Source organism: Natator depressus, chromosome 10 (assembly GCF_965152275.1).
Source record: "Natator depressus isolate rNatDep1 chromosome 10, rNatDep2.hap1, whole genome shotgun sequence".
Taxonomy (NCBI): domain Eukaryota; kingdom Metazoa; phylum Chordata; order Testudines; family Cheloniidae; genus Natator; species Natator depressus.
This window is the reverse complement of record NC_134243.1, coordinates 79865608-79885186: the sequence shown is the minus strand read 5'-3', so window position 1 is coordinate 79885186 and position 19579 is coordinate 79865608. Positions and strand designations below refer to the sequence as shown.

Sequence of the window (19579 nt, the reverse complement as noted above, 5' to 3'; positions counted from 1 at the left end):
CCATAACGTCTGGCAGCGGGCCAGTGGCCACATGGACCCTGAGCCCGGCCTGCACAGCCAGCTTTTCGCCACACATGGGTGGCACATGAACCCCCTTCAGGGCAGCTAGACCCCCCCGCCCACCTGAGCCCCGAGCTCCCCCCGTCCCCCACCCCAGCTGCCCTGAACCCAGGCCACCGCCCGGCCTGCCCCAGTCACGCTGGCCGCCCCGACCCCTGGGCCAGTCCAAGCTGTCCCAGGTCCTGGGCGGGGACCATACCCTGGGTTAGGGGAGGCTTAGCCTGCCCTGGCCGTTGATACCCACCGCCCCTGCAAACATAGCCACTTGTCACACTGTCCACACAGGCACATCGCCTTCGTCACATTGGGGGGGGGGGGGGTTTAAATTTGTGAGCCTGCCTAGTTGGCATGTGGAATGAGCTGTTGCATTTAATCATTGCCATGAACCAACAGGCCGGAGAGGGGCAAAATGTTTGCAGTTAACTAACAGACAACTAGGCCAGGGCGCCACACTGTTCCCCACCCACGCGCCTTTCCCCTGCCTCGGGACGAAATTTGTAATCCAAGTAGAGAAAATGGTTCCCATTTGTAACACAGATGCTCACCATGTGTCATCACTGGGCTGCATGGCGGTGGGAAAAAACCCTCCAGGCCTAGGGTTTGTCTACACAGGGTCTTGGCTACACTGCAATTGCACACCCACCAGTGGCCTGTGCCGGCTGGCACAAGGGGGCTCTTTGTAGCCGTTCACTCAGGCTGCAGCTGGAGCTCTGGGACCCCTGGGGGCACAGCAGGGGTTGGGTGGCACACTGCAGAGTGGCAGGTTTGTGACCTGATTTGCCCTTAGCGCATCTGAGACCGGGGGGGGGCCCGCATGGCTGTAACCCGCCAGCTTACACCCTGGCCCCAGCCCTGGTAGACCGGGGATGGAGCTGCGCCGTTTACAACAAGCCCCCCAGGAAGTCCCTAAAACTAGCACGACACCAGCCTGGCACCGAACCACCACGCAGCCAGCTGCAGTCGCGCGAGGGGCAGGCAGGCCCTGCAGTCACGGGGTCCTCGCTGGTGCTCCTGGGCACAGCGGGCCAAGGGCTGGCTAGCGACGGCCATCAGCACATTGCAGAGGGGCTCAGTGCACCAGAGGAGACGCGACTGAAGGGCAGCTGGGCTGATTCGAGTGTGTAGCCTGAGCCCTCCGTCAAGGACACAGCAATGCGTTGGGCAGCCCCGCTCACATGCTAGACCAGGGGTGGCCAAGCCGGGGCTCCGGAGCCACGTGCGGCTCTTCAGAGTTAACATGCGGCTCCTTGTAGCAGCACTGACTCCGGGGCTGGAGCTACAGGTGCCAACTTTCCAATGTGCCGGGGGGTGCTCACTGCTCAACCCCTAGCTCTGCCCCCCCCCCCCCGCCCCTGAGCCTGCATGCCCTTGTTCCTCCTCCCCAGAGCCTCCTGCACGGAACAGCTGATCGGGAGGTGCAGCGAGTGGGTGGGAGGCACTGGGACCTGGGGTGGGGGGAGCTGCTGGGGGGCTGCTGACGTGTTACTGTGGCTCTTTGGCAATGTACATTGGGAAATTCTGGCTCCGTCTCAGGCTCAGGTTGGCCACCCCTGTGCTAGATGCACCAGAACGTCTGGGGCTCGGGAAATCATTCTACCCGCCCCTTCCTTGGCCAGAGACACAGCATCCTTGGCAGCATCCCAGCCCCGGGGTAGGAGGGAGGCAGATGTGCTGCTTTGCCCTGTTCCAGCCCCGTTACAGCATTTGCCCCTTGTTCCCAGCACAAAGTCCGCCTTCGCGTCTCTCCACACTGTAATCTTGTCCTCATCTCCCTCCCGCCCCGTTCAGCTTGCGCCCCCTTTCTTCCTCGTCCTCTGCAGCTTCCCTCTCTCCCTCCCCCCGGGCACGGGGGGGGGGCAGCTGCTCCTCCCATGGCTGTGCCCCTTCTGCAGCGCTTCCCAGAGACACCCCTAAGAGCAGCAAACTGGGCTTGGGTGACTGCAGGAGACACAGCAGCAGAAGGAGGGCCTGACCTGGCCCGGCCCCCAGCTTCCCTAGCATTTGGTGGAAAGAAAAACAAAGGAACTACCCCGTCCCCTGGCCCTCCCCGTGAGAATGGCCCAGGCAAAGGAAATAAACCACCCCTAAAATGCTGTGGTGGAGCCCCTTCTCTGAGGGTGTCGCTGAATGAGAGTGATTTTTAACTAAGCCGGGGCGGGAAGGTGGGCGCTCAGCCCTGCAGGAGCTGGGGAGGGCATGGCTGGATGCTGGGTATCAGATCTATACCCAGCTTTGTATTCAGCCTCAGCCACGGCCAGTCGGTAAGAGCTTCTCCATGCTTACTCCTCACACCTCTCTTCAAGGGCAGCACCGCCCCCTTCAGCAGCTGCTAATGGTGCCGACTCACCCTCAGCCACACTTGAGGCTGAGCTGGGGCAAAAACCTGGCTGCAAGAAATGATCCCAGGATGCTTTGAACATTTTAATTTAAGCGTCTAATAGAACAGCTGATTTAGGGGGGCTGGAAACCACCACCCGTGCGCCCTGCTGTGATACTGGCCCTTCAAAGGTTCCAGTACCGGGAACTCGAAAGCACAAGAGTCTCTCAACAGAAGTGAAGCTGGGGTCCTGGCTTTTCACTGGCTGAGTCGAGCAGCGGGTGGTAGCGAACGAGCAGCATCAATAAGGAAGTGTCTCCCATTTGAAAAAGGGGACTGTTTTAAATTTGTTTTAGGGAACTGGTTTCTTACCTATAACCTTACCCTGAAACGTATTTCTGCAGCTTAGCTGTATTTATCCTTGTGCATGTTTTCTTTAGAAATGCCCGTTTTTCACAATCCAGCATTTATTAAGGGGTAATAGTGCCGCATGCTGGTGGCTAATAGCACCAGGGTGTGCCTTATTGGAGCATAATACAAACCCTCTTGTTTTTTAATGTTTAATTGTGGTGGTGATTTTAAGAATGTCAACATTTCTATCCATTCAAATCCAAGCATTCACTTGCAGAAGATATTTAACCCAAGTAATATGGATTCACAGCCCTCATCTGAAAACTGGGGCCTTGTTTATGGACAGAAGTTGCAACAGTTTAGATTACAGCAGTTTAGTTAAACCAGTACAAAATATAATGTAGACACCCTTACTTCAGTTGTAGAATGCCTTACTGCAGGTTAGCTCACACTTGTTCCCAATTCATTTAAGAGGGCACACACCACCTTTTGGAGTGGCTTAGTAGATTTTAAATCTCACTTTTCATTAAGTCTTTTCAGCTTTGCAAGTAGAGGGGCTCTGTGTTGAAACTAAAAGGCAATATTACCCATGAGAGAAAAGCTATGAACATTGGCCTCACTTCTACAGTCTGCAGCAGCATGCAGCTGACTCCCCGCTCAGGGCCTTCCCCACGTACTAGCTGTAACGGGCTCTGGTATCTGAGGAGGTGCTAGGTAAATGTAAAGGGCACAGGATCAGACAATAGGAACTATTGAAACAACGAGCCGAAACTGTTCATCCAAAATTTTATGTTTCCTAAAAACAAAATGCATTCTTTATTAAAAGATTCCTATTCCCCAATAACTTTTCCTGAGCTATCACGCCTTACCCACCAACACTAAAAATGTAAATAAGTAAGGACTTGAAATGTGATAAAATGTGAGTCACAAATCATCAATAGGCCTATCACAAGCTGTACTATTTTACAAGCACTATTAAATTAAAAGAAACAGTCACAACGATGCACAATAGAATGACGCCATCATTAGAACAATCAATCCTTGTGAATTGTTGGATTGCTGCAATACAGTCTCTCTCCCCCCGCTGAGGAAGAGTGGATGGGAAGAAGTATTGCTGACCCCTAGTGTTCAAAATTGATGAGTCAAGCCCATCCAAAAATTGTGAGATTGCATTAAATATATATATATATATATATATATACACACACACACACATGCACGCGCGCACACACACACTACATTTGGGATCCTTTCCATTTCCTTCGACTGTTTGGGCCTTTAAGGTGCACACAGGTCACATTTTCTCCACAACCATGAAGGCTAGAAACTTACCTTTATAAAAAAAATGAAAGCTGAGATTGTCACATAATCACATGCCTCCAGGAGCTGAGACTTTAAAAAGCATTTAATAGCGTGAGACAATAAAATTGCAAGAGTTGGCAACACTAGGTCAGGCTCTACTCAATAGTTATGAGGATCAGCAGCTCAGGACCACGGTTTTGAGCTCAGCTGACTCAAAACTAAGAGCATGGTGGTTGTGAAAGATCAGAGATGTGTATCTGTCCCAGCTCTGTTGCACTCCCGCTCTCATCATGAACAAGTATTTTAGGGGAGCCATCTCTCTCCATTGGTATCTGAGGAGTTGAGTGAATGGCACTCTCCAAATGACATCGAGGAGCCTTCAGTGAACACACCCAAAAGTTTGCTTGATATCTACGCCACCTCCCGTTGACTGACAGCAGCATTCTGAAAGCTTGCATCTCTGTCATACAAACTCTCTAAACCCAGAAACATTTATAATCAAACCTAACAACTACAGCCCTTCAGTCGATCACTTTCCGAGAATGAATGTAAAACGCCTTTTCCTGGTGGAAGGAATGTATACAGGAGCTTAGGGTGGATTTTTATAAAGACCATACATAGTCTGCATAAAGCCAAATGAAAAAAAAATAAGTGCCTCAAAATGTTCCCCAAAATCGCTTCACAAATAAGTTTCTAGAGTAGAATGTCTCCTGGATGCCTCTGTGTCCATCATGCCTACAGCACCCTTTGGCCAACATTTCTGATGCTGTCAGTTGGTATCTAATGAACCATCAACAATTTGGCTAAGTCTGAGGGACAGCTATGGGTAGTTTCGGTGTGTATCATCCATCAGTGTGTATCGTCCGCTCCACCAAAGGTATCTCCAGCCAAGTCAGCTGCTCTGATGTGAAGCTAAGTGGGCCTGATTCTGTAAGAGCTTTCAGATCCCCCTGAAGGCAACATTAGTTGAAATCAGTTAACACTTCATATGACCATGGCCATTACCAAGACCTAGGGCTGCAACCAAAAGGACTGCCTTGCAAACTGAGTATGGCATCAGGAGTCACGAACTCCACTATAGACTTACTGTGTTAGACCTTGTGCCTTACCCAAAGCCCGATGATGTCAATAGGAATCATTTCATTGATTTCAGAGGACTTTAGCTCAGACCGTTCAGCACTGTGCATCAATTCCCCAGACTATAAAATAGGGCTAATAACACTTGCTCATTTTTATACAGTGCTTGGAGAGCCACATGAGCTATATAAATGCTAAGTAGTATTATTGCTCTTGGATAATGGCGTATTTTCTCTGCAGCTTTCCACATACCGAAGTATGGGTGAAGGACCCTAGAATAGGATGCAATGGAACCAAAGGTGGAAATTAGTAGAACACAAATTGCAAACTGAGATATAAGACCACCACCCTTTCCACCAGAACATTTGGGGTAATTTTGTTTTCTATTACACAGCAGAATGATTTGTGGAGGAGTTTCATGTAACTAGCAATTTCATCTACAGAAATCTCAGGCATGTGTTTGTTCCAAGAATGGTTTTATGCAGATATTTCACAAGAATACATCATGTAGATTATTTTACACATCAGAATCACATCCTGAGGAAAATAGTGCAAGGATGTGCTGTCTTAATTAACAGTACATAAATTGTAACCAGTGCCTTTCGAGCAATTCCTAAAGCAGTCAGCTGTTATCTACTGCCTAGCTATTTTGCCAGCAGCATGTCACACACACACTATTAGTGTAGAACCAGTGTTCAGTCCTCTCTTCCCTAGTCAACTGGGTTTCAAGAACTCTTTAGTCTTACATTAATTATACACATTATAAATGTGTACTGAGGTGTAGCAAAGTGTCCAAATAACTTATTTGATGTAGGTGGCACATTATAGCAAGAGACGGAGGTTTTTTTCCCCCAACACATAGATGAATCAGTGTATCTGCTTATTTTAGCTGGTGTTAAAATATATCAGCCACCACTAACTTTACCGCCATAATATGTAGCATCTGGTATTTGTTCTTCATGTACTCCAGCAAGGAACGTCTTGAGGCTTTAGCTATAATGGACATCATCCCGCAAGGTGCTGAGAAGCCATTGGCCTCAGGGGGCTTGAGGACATTTGTCATCCATTGGATCAGACTCAAACATATGAGCTTTAAAAACTTTCTGGCAACAGTAAGTTAAAACCCCTTGTGGGTGTCTAACAGCCAGGCTAGAAATCTTCATAATAAAATCTTTGCAAAAAACAGAAATTTAAGATTATGTGAAAATTCAGATTGTTGTTTCAGAGTAACAGCCGTGTTAGTCTGTATTCGCAAAAAAAAGAAAAGGAGTACTTGTGGCACCTTAAGAGACTAACCAATTTATTTGAGCATTTGATGCTCAAATAAATTGGTTAGTCTCTAAGGTGCCACAAGTACTCCTTTTCTTTTTTTTCAGATTGTTGTTACATTTCAGATGGGCAGAGGAAGACATGCAAAGTACAAAATTACAGGAACACTATCACCTTCCTGCCTATTCCGTGAAAGGTTCTGTGGTGCTGCATTTGTTTTAAGGCCGTAGGTGATTGAGTTTGGCTTTGTCATCTTTCCTGAAACATTGAATTGCAACTGTTGGTTTTTCACACTATGGTTGAAACTACATGAGATACAAATTACAAACGCATTTCTCATTTGAGGATTTTGTTTTCACTCTGGCAGACTGAGAAGCTTGCAAAGCTTTTTCCTTTTCAAGAGACACACAACAGTCTATATTTACAGCACTATACAATCTGAGCAGCATTGTTCTGGTTGGCACTAGCCAAAAATTAGAATTACAAACTAATTTCACATTCAGTGTTTATTTATTTGTAATACAAATGAAAACGTGTGCCCAGATCTTGCCTGAAGTTCTACTCAGATTGTTTTAAAAAAATACAGAACATTATTTCATTGTCTGACAATTAAAAAGCCCTGTTTAAAATAATAAACAGAATTTTCAGTAGCCCGTCAAAACAAGTGACATTTTACTGCTGCAACTTCTGCCAAGGAGAAGTACCTTCTCAAGTAACAGATATTATACAATCAGTTACTTATCATCATAAAAGAACATTTTATTTATAGGATGATTTAAAAAAAAACAATTTTACGATAAGTTTTCATAATGAAAGGAATAAAAATCATGAAAAAATTTAAACTGAGTCAGGGAGACAAATTCCATGCTTATTGGAAAGTTGATTCTGATCATCATCACACTTAAAGGAAGACATCTGGGCAAAGGGGAACCTTCGATGAAAGACTGCTCCATTAGGAAGACACAGCATTTGGAATTCTGGAGTGCAGTTTTAAAAACTGAGTCAAAATGTTGAATGTTAAGCATTAAAATGACAAAAAATTTAAAAGCGATTTGAAACGTTAGGGGCCACGAACATACACACACAATCCATTTTCTAGGTATCTATGCATGATATTTATAAACGAGTGGCTTGTTGCGTAAAAAGAAATTTGATTGATATTTGGACAGATGTGCTAGAATAAATGAAGACCATGATTATTCAACAATTACTATCTCAGCATATTCATAGAGTTGAATTTAAACCTGTATTTCCTAATAGAGCCTCCCCGTACTCCTACAGCTGTCGATAATTGCGGCTTACATTTCAAAAAAAGAATAGGAATCGTTTAAAATGTTACTGATCGCTTCAGTGTTAAGTGAATGGCATAAAAAGATGGTAAGAAATGAGAGCCCTGGATTGCTCTGTATATTGGGACTTATCACCAACTACAAGACACTTTCAAATTCTTTTTTTTCCTTCCTTGTCCCAAGAAAATTTTAAATCTACACATTTGCAGCAGAGATAATGTGGTGGCATGGGCTTTTTAACAGAAACATCTTTTGAAGTGGCCGTTTAAAGCATTCTCAGCTGTAAATCATGAATGAATGGGCATATTTGAAACAATATTTTGTGCTTGTTACATTTGGTGTTTGTTTTCATTTTGTTTTTTAAAAGATAATGAGCCAATTTATTTTTAATCAAAAAAGAGTGACCACCTTTTCAGACACCAGATTGTAGTTACATCCAAGCAATGTGGCTTTTTTCCAAGATCTATTTGAGAACAGAGGCTGAAGACTGAATGCAAAGGGAAAAATAAAACACAAATGTGGAGAAAACTAATCTATGCACATGTTTTCTATTGTCTGTGATTTAAGTCTTCTCTGAGTAGCACCACCTTGAAAGATTTTATGTGGCCTAATGAAACTCCACAAATTCTTCCAGAGTTCTGGGGATCTGCTTTTGGTAGCTTATGTTATAGATCCGTACTGCACGGGCAGCCAGGCACTTGAGGCTCAGCTTCATTTGAGTTTTAAGGAGTATTTCAGACACCCCAGTTGTACTTTTATCAAGAGGAGTCTTCTTCTGCTTATTTGTCATGTCTGTATGAGCACCAGCCTCCACCAGACTAATGATAATCGAATGCAAAGTCAAAAAATCACTGATGGGTCTGTTGTACTGGACAATGATGTGAAGTGCACTGTTTCCTTCGTTGTCCACAGCATTCACTTCAGCACCACAGTCTAACAGGAGCTTGGTGACAAGTGCGTTTGGAAAGCTGCAGACGTCATTTGTGTGGAAGTCATCTACTGGTGTACTAGAGTTGACAGCATGATGCAGCAAACTGGACCCATCCCGAGTTCTGGGATCAAGATTAATCAAGTTATAGATTTGCTTGTTGATTCGAGATTGCTCTTCTTCACCGCACTGAGTCTTGGTTGAGATGCACACCAAATACAAGAAGGTAAAAATATTGCATTCGTAGTTATCCATGGCTGTGTGGATGTCAGTGTCTTGGTTGCTTTTAATCCTGGACATTCCTTGTTCTATTTCCAAGACACTACACCTCAAAACACTTTCTATGTCCTTGGCTTTAACAGGCTCATTCAAGTGTATCATCTGAGAGAAGACTTGAGCAAACCTCAAGAGATCCTTATGGGTATTCCTATTACCTTTCTGCCTCAAATGCAATGCATGAAGCCATAGTTTGATACACTGTTCAAACTCCATGTTATCTGCATAAACAGCCCCACGATAAATAATAGGATGCGAAACATCTATATTGTCCGAGCCCAAAATTCGTTCACGCACTATGAGGCCTTCCATGTGAAGGGCATCTCTGTCCTGCCGAATAGATTCTAATTCCTGAGGAGTTCTGCATTCAGTTCTGTTTCCATAAGCTTCGATTTGTGGAAGAACCTCTTTCTCAATGATGTTCTCACTGTCTCTGTACCTCTCCAGCATTGCTAAATATAAATAGTGATAAGTCTTCATTATATCATAATTTTCCCTGTCATTTGCAAACGATGCACCCAGAAGTTCCAAAGCTTCAATTCTACTTTTTCTGTCACAATCCGCATGAGCAAGAAGAAGTTCAACTACATCTGCCTTACAGCTCTCAGCAGCTACTTTTAATGGAGTCATTCCATGGCCATTCACCATCATTGCAGATTTCCATTTGACCAGCTCTCTAACAATCTCTAAATGGCCAGCTTCAGCTGCGAAGTGTAATGCTGTAGCACCACAATGTGCCTTGGCATTGGGATCAGCATGTTGTTCTAAGAGATATCTCACCACATCTGTGTGCCCCTTGTAAGCTGCAATCATAAGGCAAGTGTTGTCATATTTGTTGGCAATACTGATGTTAGCATTGTTTTCCACCAGGTATTTCACTATGTCCAGTCTGCCATCAAAGCATGCAGCCCGCAGCGGAGTTGAATTGGTCACAGTAGTGTGGTTCACATTGGCTCCATGACTAACTAGCAGTTTGACAACTTCAAAGTGTCCGGCTCCTGCTGCACACCAGAGAGCTGTGGCTCCATCAATGACATAACTACAAATGTAAAGACAAAAAACAGGCAGTTAAACTGCTGCACTTTGTAAGAGACGTGAGTAGTCTGCAAGAAGCATGTTACCAATATCCCAAGTTTATATTCAACACAGGCAGATATTTTAGAGCCACTCCCTTTTTATACTTGAAGATATTTATCAGCAGAGCCAAGACAAAATAAGGCAATTAGCAAGTGCACAGATGTCCAGAAGAAAAAAAGTTAGAGATAGAGATTTTCGAAGCAGTGCCAGGGATTGAGCCACATGACCCCATTAATATTAACAGACTCGCCTGTGTTGCTTTGAAAATTTCCTCTAGGGCTTTATTCCACTGGCCCACCCAGTCCCAAGAAGCAGAACTAGAAAAAGGAGAATTATTGTCTTCTGTGATAAACTGACATGCAGGAAAGGAAGGCGAACCTACAGATCATGGAATTACAAAAGGAGAATAAAATTCAGACTTAAAAAGAGAACATCTGATGTTTTCTCCACTTCACTAGGCTACTGGAATGGCACTGGAATGTGGAAACAAGAGCTGTTTATATTGCAGCAGTATGGATGCAAACTGTATCTCAGACTTCACTGGGAAACCAAACCATGGCAAAAGGACAAAACCATCTTTCATTTCAGTTTGTAGACCTGCTCAGGCATTTTCCAGAGTTAAAATTGAATAATAAAACACCAACGTGATTTAATAATTATGCTGCAAATGCACATAAGTAACTTTGCGAGAATACTCACATGTGTATTTGCATGCTCAAGTGCTCAGATGACACCCAACGGGACAAGCTTCAGAGTTTTGGTCTAAAGACAGTTCTTAGGGCTAGATTCTGATATCGTTACTCAGCATGAGCAGTTTCTTACTCCACAAACAGCCTCTCTGAAATCAATGGAGCTACTTTTGTAACAAGATGTGAGGAAGGATTTGAAGCACTGGCCCTACGACCAAATGTCTTGTTCATGAACAGAGGTGCTTTCCTGGCGCACCAGGGGGACACATACACAACACAAGAATTTGGGGAGTAGACAAGTGGGTGTTATGAGCCAGGCTTCCTTAGTTTGCACTTTGGCAGGGATTACAGGCACTATCAGACTCCCTAGCACAACTTGGCAATCAGGCTCACAAGAATGATGGGAGATATAGTGAGCACAAACAGTAAATGCACAGCAAACCCCCCACGCCCTAGCCTGGATATCCTCATGCAGAGAGGCATGAGAGGAAGTTTAAACAGGCGGTGAATCAAAATGACGTATCCCTGAATCTGTGCAAGGAAGAAGTGAAAGGGCCCAGCCATCCCATAAACACACAGTGATGTAGAGAAGAAGAGACTCCTCAATCCAACAGCAGAGTGGTGATAACAGCCCTTCCCAGGGTGGATAAAAATCAATGGGTTTTTTTAAATTTAAAAAAAAATCCGATTTTTTTAATTTAAATCGGATTTTTTTGATAAAATGCTTTTTGAGGAAAAAAACAATTAAGATACATTATAGCTCAAAGATATCTCATTATGGAATCGGGATTATAAATTCTAATTCTATAGTATGAGACAATATATTCATGTAATGTTTAAGAAAAGTTTTGTAAATGAGTTCCAATAGTTCATGGATTAGGGACCCAATCTTATGTAATTCCAGGGGCTTCTGTATAGATCATTTAGGTTAATCTTTCTATCTAGAAGATACCATCAGAGATGCTTAGTTTTGCAGTTCTCAAACTGTAGATTTGTGTCTCCAAAAATAACATGCTTGTTAACAGCAAAAATGTTTTTAAATAAATAAATATAGAGAGAGAGAGAGGTGAGAAAAAAACAGACCTTGACCCTATCGTCCCTCTTCAAATTTGTGTGCACAGAGTCAATCCCTTACCTCTCTCTAAAAGTGAAAAGTTTCAAAAAGAAGTTCAATGAATAGAAGATTTTTGGGGGCGGAATAGATCTGGAGAAGGAGAAGAAGTCTGGAGATAAATGTGAAAAGGGAGGGACAGGCAGTAAAAACAAAAGGAGGAGTGCTAGGCAGAGACGGGCTCCACCTAACGAAGAGAGGGAAGAGCATCTTCGCAAGCAGGCTGGCTAACCTAGTGAGGAGGGCTTTAAACTAGGTTCACCGGGGGAAGGAGACCAAAGCCCTGAGGTAAGTGAGGAAGTGGGATACCGGGAGGAAGCATGAACAGGAGCGCGCGGGGTCCTGCCTCATACTGAGAAAGAGGGACGATCAGCGAGTTATCTCAAATGCCTATACACAAATGCAAGAAGCCTGGGAAACAAGCAGGGAGAACTGAAAGTCCTGGCACAGTCAAGGGATAACTCACATGACTGGTTTCAGAGTAGCAGCCGTGTTAGTCTGTATTCGCAAAAAGGAGTACTAGTGGCACCTTAGAGACTAACCAATTTATTTGAGCATAAGCTTTCGTGATGCATCCGATGAAGTGAGCTGTAGCTCACGAAAGCTTATGCTCAAATAAATTGGTTAGTCTCTAAGGTGCCACTAGTACTCCTTTTCACATGACTGGAGTACTGTCATGGATGGATATAAACTGTTCAGGAAGGACAGGCAGGGCAGAAAAGGCGGAGGAGTTGCATTGTATGTAAGGGAGCAGTATGACGGCTCAGAGCTCCGGTATGAAACTGCAGAAAACCTCAGAGTCTCTGGATTAAGTTTAGAAGTGTGAGCAACAAGGGTGATGTCGTGGTGGGAGTCTGCTATAGACCACCGGACCAGGGGGATGAGGTGGACGAGGCTTTCTTCCGGCAACTCACGGAAGTTACTAGATTGCAGGCCCTGGTTCTCATGGGAGACTTCAATCACCCTGATATCTGCTGGGAGAGCAATACAGCGGTGCACAGACAATCCAGGAAGTTTTTGGAAAGTGTAGGGGACAATTTCCTGATGCAAGTGCTGGAGGAACCAACTAGGGGCAGAGTTCTTCTTGACCTGCTGCTCACAAACCAGGAAGAATTAGTAGGGGAAGCAAAAGTGGATGGGAACCTGGGAGGCAGTGACCATGGGATGGTCGAGTTCAGGATCCTGCCACAGGGAAGAAAGGAGAGCAGCAGAATATGGACCCTGGACTTCAGAAAACCAGACTTTGACTCCCTCAGGGAACAGATGGGCAGGATCCCCTGGGAAAATAACATGAGGGGGAAAGGAGTCCAGGAGAGTTGGCTGTATTTTAAAGAATCCTTATTGAGGTTACAGGGACAAACCATCCTGATGTGTAGAAAGAACAGTAAATATGGCAGGTGACCAGCTTGGCTTAACAGTGAAATCCTTGCTGATCTTAAACACAAAAAAGCTTACAAGAAAGGGAAGAGCTTACAGGGAAGAGTATAAAAATATTGCTCGCGCATGCAGGAGTGAAATCAGGAAGGCCAAATCACACCTGGAGTTGCAGCTAGCAAGAGATGTTAAGAGTAACAAGAAGGGTTTCTTCAGGTATGTTAGCAACAAGAAGAAAGTCAAGGAAAGTATGGGCCCCTTACTGAACGAGGGAGGCAACCTAGTGACAGAGGATGTGGAAAAAGCTAATGTACTCAATGCTTTTTTTGCCTCTGTCTTCACGAACAAGGTCAGCTCCCAGACTACTGCACTGGGCAGCACAGCCTGGGGAGGAGATGACCAGCCCTCTGTGGAGAAAGAAGTGGTTCAGGACTATTTAGAAAAGCTGGACGAGCACAAGTCAATGGGGCCGGATGCGCTGCATCCGAGAGCGCTAAAGGAGTTGGCGGATGTGACTGCAGAGCCATTGGTCATTATCTTTGAAAATTCGTGGCGATCGGGGGAAGTCCCGGACGACTGGAAAAAGGCTAATGTAGTACCCATCTTTAAAAAAGGGAAGGAGGAGGATCCTGGGAACTACAGGCCAGTTAGCCTCACCTCAGTCCCTGGAAAAATCATGGAGTAGGTCCTCAAGGAATCAATTCTGAAGCACTTAGAGGAGAGGAAAGTGATCAGGAACAGTCAGCATGGATTCACCAAGGGCAAGTCATGCCTGACTAATCTAATTGCCTTCTATGATGAGATAACTGGCTCTGTGGATGAAGGGAAAGCAGTGGACGTGTTGTTCCTTGACTTTAGCAAAGCTTTTGACACAGTCTCCCACAGTATTCTTGCCAGCAAGTTAAAGAAGTATGGGCTGGATGAATGGACTATAAGGTGGATAGAAAGTTGGCTAGATTGTCGGGCTCAACGGGTAGTGATTAATGGCTCCATGTCTAGCTGGCAGCCGGTATCAAGTGGAGTGCCCCAAGGGTCGGTCCTCAGGCCGGTTTTGTTCAATATCTTCATAAATGATCTGAAGGATGGCGTGGACTGCACCCTCAGCAAGTTTGCAGATGACACTAAACTGGGAGGAGAGGTAGATATGCTGGAGGGTAGGGATAGGATACAGAGGGACCTAGACAAATTAGAGGATTGGGCCAAAAGAAATCTGATGAGGTTCAACAAGAACAAGTGCAGAGTCCTGCACTTAGGACGGAAGAATCCCGTGCACCTCTACAGACTAGGGACCGAATGGCTCGGCAGCAGTTCTGCAGAAAAGGACCTAGGGGTTACAGTGGACGAGAAGCTGGATATGAGTCAACAGTGTGCCCTTGTTGCCAAGAAGGCCAATGCCATTTTGGGATGTATAAGTAGGGGCATTGCCAGCAGATCGAGGGACGTGATCGTTCCCCTCTATTCGACATTGGTGAGGCCTCATCTGGAGTACTGTGTCCAGTTTTGGGCCCCACACTACAAGAGGGATGTGGAGAAATTGGGAAGAGTCCAGCGGAGAGCAACAAAAATGATTAGGGGACTGGAACACATGACTTATGAGGAGAGGCTGAGGGAACTGGGATTGTTTAGTCTGCGGAAGAGAAGAATGAGGGGGGATTTGATAGCTGCTCTCAACTACCTGAAAGGGGGTTCCAAAGAGGATGGATCTAGACTGTTCTCAGTGGTAGCAGATGACAGAACAAGGAGTAATGGTCTCAAGTTGCAGTGGGGGAGGTTTAGGTTGGATATTAGGAAAAACTTTTTCACTAGGAGGGTGGTGAAACACTGGAATGCATTACCTGTGGAGGTGGTGGAATCTCCTTCCTTAGAAGTTTTTAATGTCAGGCTTGACAAAGCCCTGGTTGGGATGATTTAGTTGGGGATCGGTCCTGCTTTGAGCAGGGGGTTGGAGTAGATGACCTCCTGAGGTCCCTTCCAACCCTGATATTCTATGATTCTATGAAAAGTGAAACTGTTTGAGCAGCATATTCCAGAATAAAAAAATTCTGAGGTCTTTCTGAGCGTAGCCTTCATTGATTTGAGATCTACCATACCATTCTCTCACTAGAAGGGAAAACCTATAATGGCAGCAGGCCATAAAAGAGACCCAGTTTGGGTCTCATCTATCTCTGAGTTGTGAAGTATATGTATGAAGGTTATAACAACCAACAAGAATGCACTTTTATGTAGAAATCCATGATTAAATCGAGTCTTCCTGACTAGTGATTTGATTTAAATCATTATTTAAATCAATTTGATTTAAATCAAATCCACCCTGGCCCTTCCTAACATTGACTGGGAGCAGGAGTCCCTCCTCCACCTCAAAAACAGGAGAGACCCCCACACACATACACCTCCACTCTACTCATTCTCAAGGAATTTTACTTTGAAAAGAATGATAAAAAAGAAGCATTCTTGGGTTCAGCCTCTCTCCTTCAGTGCCATAGAGAGGAATTATTCTTAGCTTCTCTGCTGGGCTGGTGGAACGGCCTAGATATAGTACCTACAGGCCATCAGTGGACAGCCAGATGCAAGTCAGCAGCCAGTACCCATTTTGTTCTCTCCCCCTCTCTTCCTGTACCTGAAATAAGCTCTTCCTTTTCATACAGACAGCATAAAGAAAGCAAATCTGTGAAGCCTGAGTTTTCTCTTAAGGCAACTTTAGCTTTATGGATATGGTTGGGCAGGAGATTTCAGCTTTTTTATTTTAAGAGCCATTTATGGGTGCACACATGTTGGAACACACTAGAACAACACTGCAACAAGAAGTTTGAAGAACAAGGGCGGTAACAAAGGTGAAGAAAGGACGATTCACTCAAGAACACAGAAACAAGACATTCTCAGAGGTAACCTTGGTTGATTACAAGTGTTATTCATAATCTAGTAAAATTTCAGCATATCGTATTCGTTCCATGCTAAACTAAAATACATCAGTGCTATGGTTCTAAAAAGCTGAGGAACTAAGATTCATTTAGAAAGAGGCCTCAGGCAATAGCTCTGTCCACACTACACAAAACAAATCCATTTACAAATATGATTTAACACACAGCTATAACTGCATAAACATGTTTAAATAATCCACTTTAACAATAGTATCAGAGCAACCACAATACTCCTCTGATGAGCTCTGAAACCCATAGACTCTTGGGTCAGGTAACGTCGTTTTCTATAAACCAGGTAGTTGAGCAGCCAAGAATTTTAGCTTACTTTTGAGAAAAGTTTCTTCTGCACCTGCAGTCTGTATGCACTTAGCTTGCTGGTGTGCTGCTGTAAAGTCCACAACTATCCCAGTCTAAATCATAAGATTACTCTGTATTCCCAACTAAGGAAGAGTAAAATGTCTGACAAGATGCAGGAACTGAGTTTGTGGGAACTCTAGCTCCTTATACAACCTTGTCCAGAATGCTCCATACCTCAAGACTAAATTCTTGTGGCCCCAGCAATCAGAGTTAAAGTAACCTTTTAAAAAAATAAATTACCATCAAGTAAAATCTGAATGTCCAAATTAGAAATAAAACTTCATTAAAATGTAGATATCAATGAGGCCAAAAAAAACATCTCCCATGCCTTTAAACAGCCAGAGTAAGCAAGGTAGAGGGGAATTTGTGCTTTCACTGGAGGTTTTCAAAGCACTTTTAAAACATTTAAGTCTCACAAAATCCCTGTATGATACATATACAACCAAAAGGGTCCTTTTTCTGATAACTAATTAGATTTGGGCTGAGAAGGGACCTACACATATTACAAATGCAGCTATAGCATCTCATGCTGTGATCCTGTCACATCCCAAAAGCTAAGCAAGGCCAACTGTTGGTGATTGTGAGATCCAGCTGCTGCAGGAAGTGATGGTGGTGTTTCAGTTTTGTCAGTTCTCTTTCCAGTGAAGTATTAAACTGGTACCACAGCATTTGTCAGAGGGTGCTGAGCTGCTGGGGACATGTCTTGCAAGAGAAGGAAAACTGACCCTTTGTGACCAGAATGATCCCATAGCACAACTTCCAAGAACAAAATTATTAACCGCAGTGTTTTTGCTAAATCCCAGCTCAGGTGATTACACTCTCTCTCCCGAAACTCCCCATGCAGTTTCAGTTGAATAGTGTACTTTTCTCCCCTTCCTGTCCTACACTGTTGTGTGCTGTTGAGCACCCCCTTCAGAGAATACTGCACTTTAGTGTTGGAGGAAGTGATGTCTCCTGTATGGTTTATATAAAACTAATACAGTAGTTTGTAAAAGGTTTTGGGATGAAATGTACTATACAAAAGACTAATACCATTTTGTGGAGTAATTTAGAGAGGACTCACTGTCTACCTTATCTCGAACCAGAGGCATTAAAATTATATCTAGAGCATCTGAAAAGGAGGATGGTTACATACAAGTAGAGCATCCATGTGGCTCACACCTTCCCTCTCTGAGGGCATGTCCTAAAGCTCCATGCGACCCATGGTAGCAGTGATGTCATAGAATAATACATTCTGGTACATCCTGAAAAAAGGCCACTTGCCCAAGGCAGAGGCAGAGTTTTCCCGGGGGAGTTGTGGCTAGCCCATTAGATTCTGTAGAAGGTAAGATTTTCTTTATACAAAAAAAAAATACATGCTTTGCCCATGTAGTTGGGAAGATAGCCTTGCAAATGTGAACTGAGGGAATGATGACTCCCTGAGTCTACACACAACTCCTGGAGCACTGCCACTGTTAATAGCTTTCCCAGCAGAATACGGGTGGGGGTCGGGGGAACCCTAGTTAGTTTCACAGCCACTATTCCGAACCTGGTAGGAAAGTGCTGTGTCTTCCCCATAATCACACAGAGAGGTTATGTCTACACTTGAAACATTACACGGGTACAGTTGCATCACTTGTAGTATAGATGCTTACTACAGTGATGGAAAGGTTCTTCCGTTGCTGTAGTAAATCCATCTGTCCAAGAGCCGATAGCTAGGTCGACAGAATTCTTCTGTCGACTGGTGTCTGCAGTGGGCATTAGATCAACTTAATTACAGTGCAGAGGGCGTGAAAATTTTCACAGGTAGGTAAGACAATCTAACTTTGTTGTGTAGACCAGCCCAGAGTCTATTTAGCAAGAACTTTCTGAGATAGTTCACTTTTCATCCTGGCTTTGCCATTCCCCTTTGAAAGAGGTAGGAGTAAAAGACATCAGCATTGTGTACGTACCCATCGAAGCGGACCGTGCCAGTCTGATGGGTCTGCACCCGGTAATGTTCTAGCAGCAAGCGCACCACCTTGGCGTGACCGTTACGGGCTGCGATGATAAGGGGCGTGGAGCGCTGACCACCCTGCTGGCTGACGTAGCTCAGCAAGTACCTGATGTCATTCTCGGAGCGGTTGAGCAGCAGGGCAGCCAGGGTCAGCACTCTCCCTTCACTGGCCGCCTTGTACACATAGCCGGCCAGGCCTTCCATGGCCTTCTCCTCCTCCCAACTTCTCCTCCTGCTGCCACCGCCACCTTCAGGCCTGCCAGCTGCAGCTGGTGCCAAGGCCAGGGAAGTCTCTTCCTCCTCCGTCCTGAATCGGTCCACGGCAGGGGGCACATGCGGGCAGGCCCTGACCAGAGCCCAGCTGGCCCCCCCAGGGTCAGCACCAGCGCAGGGTGACCCGAGTCTCCACCACTACCCACAGCCCCCAGGACGCCCTGTCAGTGCCACATGCTCCCGCCCCTCAGAGTGCCACGTGCCATGGCGGGTGGGCAGCCGAGGGCAAACACCGCTATGGGGCTCGGCGCCCACTCCCCCCGACAGGGCCACGGGGGCTGGGGGGCAAGGAGCCCCCCCCCCAGGAAAGCTCCCCAGGTGGGGCCTGGTGGGGGAGGGACCCAGGAGGGTGGCGAGGGGGCGGGAACCCCCCGCTCGCTACAGGCCCCCAGAGAAGGCCTGGGGGAGGCAGGGACCCAGGAAGGGCGGGGGGGGCCGGCACTTCCCCTCGCTACGGGTGCCCGGAGGGGCAGGGACCAAGGAGAAAACGGGCGCGGGCGCCCCGACCTCACTACGGGTACCCGGAGGGACCCTGGATGGGGGACAGCGACTCGGAGAGCGGGAGTTCCCAGGAGTGACAGGGTGGAGCCCCACCCTCCCAGCTACGGATCCCCGCAAGGGCCAGCAGCCGCGGCTCCCTCAGGGTGTCCTGGGCCGCTCCCCTCCCCCGCCCGCGCTCCTTCTAGGCCGCTGAGATTCCGGAAACAAAAGCGGAAGTGGCCGCGTCCCCCGCGGAATCCATCCCGGCCGGGAAACCGCGACCCGAGCAGAACCGTTCCGGGGAGCGGGCCCGCCGCAGGACCTGGGGCGGGCTGGCGGACGGTGGGAGGGAGGGAGTCCCCGGGGTGGGTCCCCCATTCGGCCCCTCCCCAGCAAAGGGTCATGGCACCCCACGGCGGGGTCCCACAGTCAAGCTAGACAAGACGAAGAGAGTTG

General features: G+C 46.0%; 1 protein-coding gene across 1 annotated transcript; it reads right to left on the bottom strand.

Moving 5' to 3' along the window:
• Positions 1 to 7757: 7757 nt before the first annotated feature.
• On the bottom strand, positions 7758 to 18963 carry FEM1B (fem-1 homolog B). Its single transcript, XM_074966613.1, has 2 exons — positions 18327 to 18963; positions 7758 to 9908 (listed from the first exon to the last, which is right to left on the bottom strand). Exons 1-2 carry the CDS (start codon positions 18572 to 18574, stop codon positions 8273 to 8275), a joined length of 1884 nt encoding a protein of 627 aa, XP_074822714.1. The 5' UTR covers positions 18575 to 18963; the 3' UTR covers positions 7758 to 8272.
• Between the last annotated feature and the right edge of the window lie 616 nt (positions 18964 to 19579).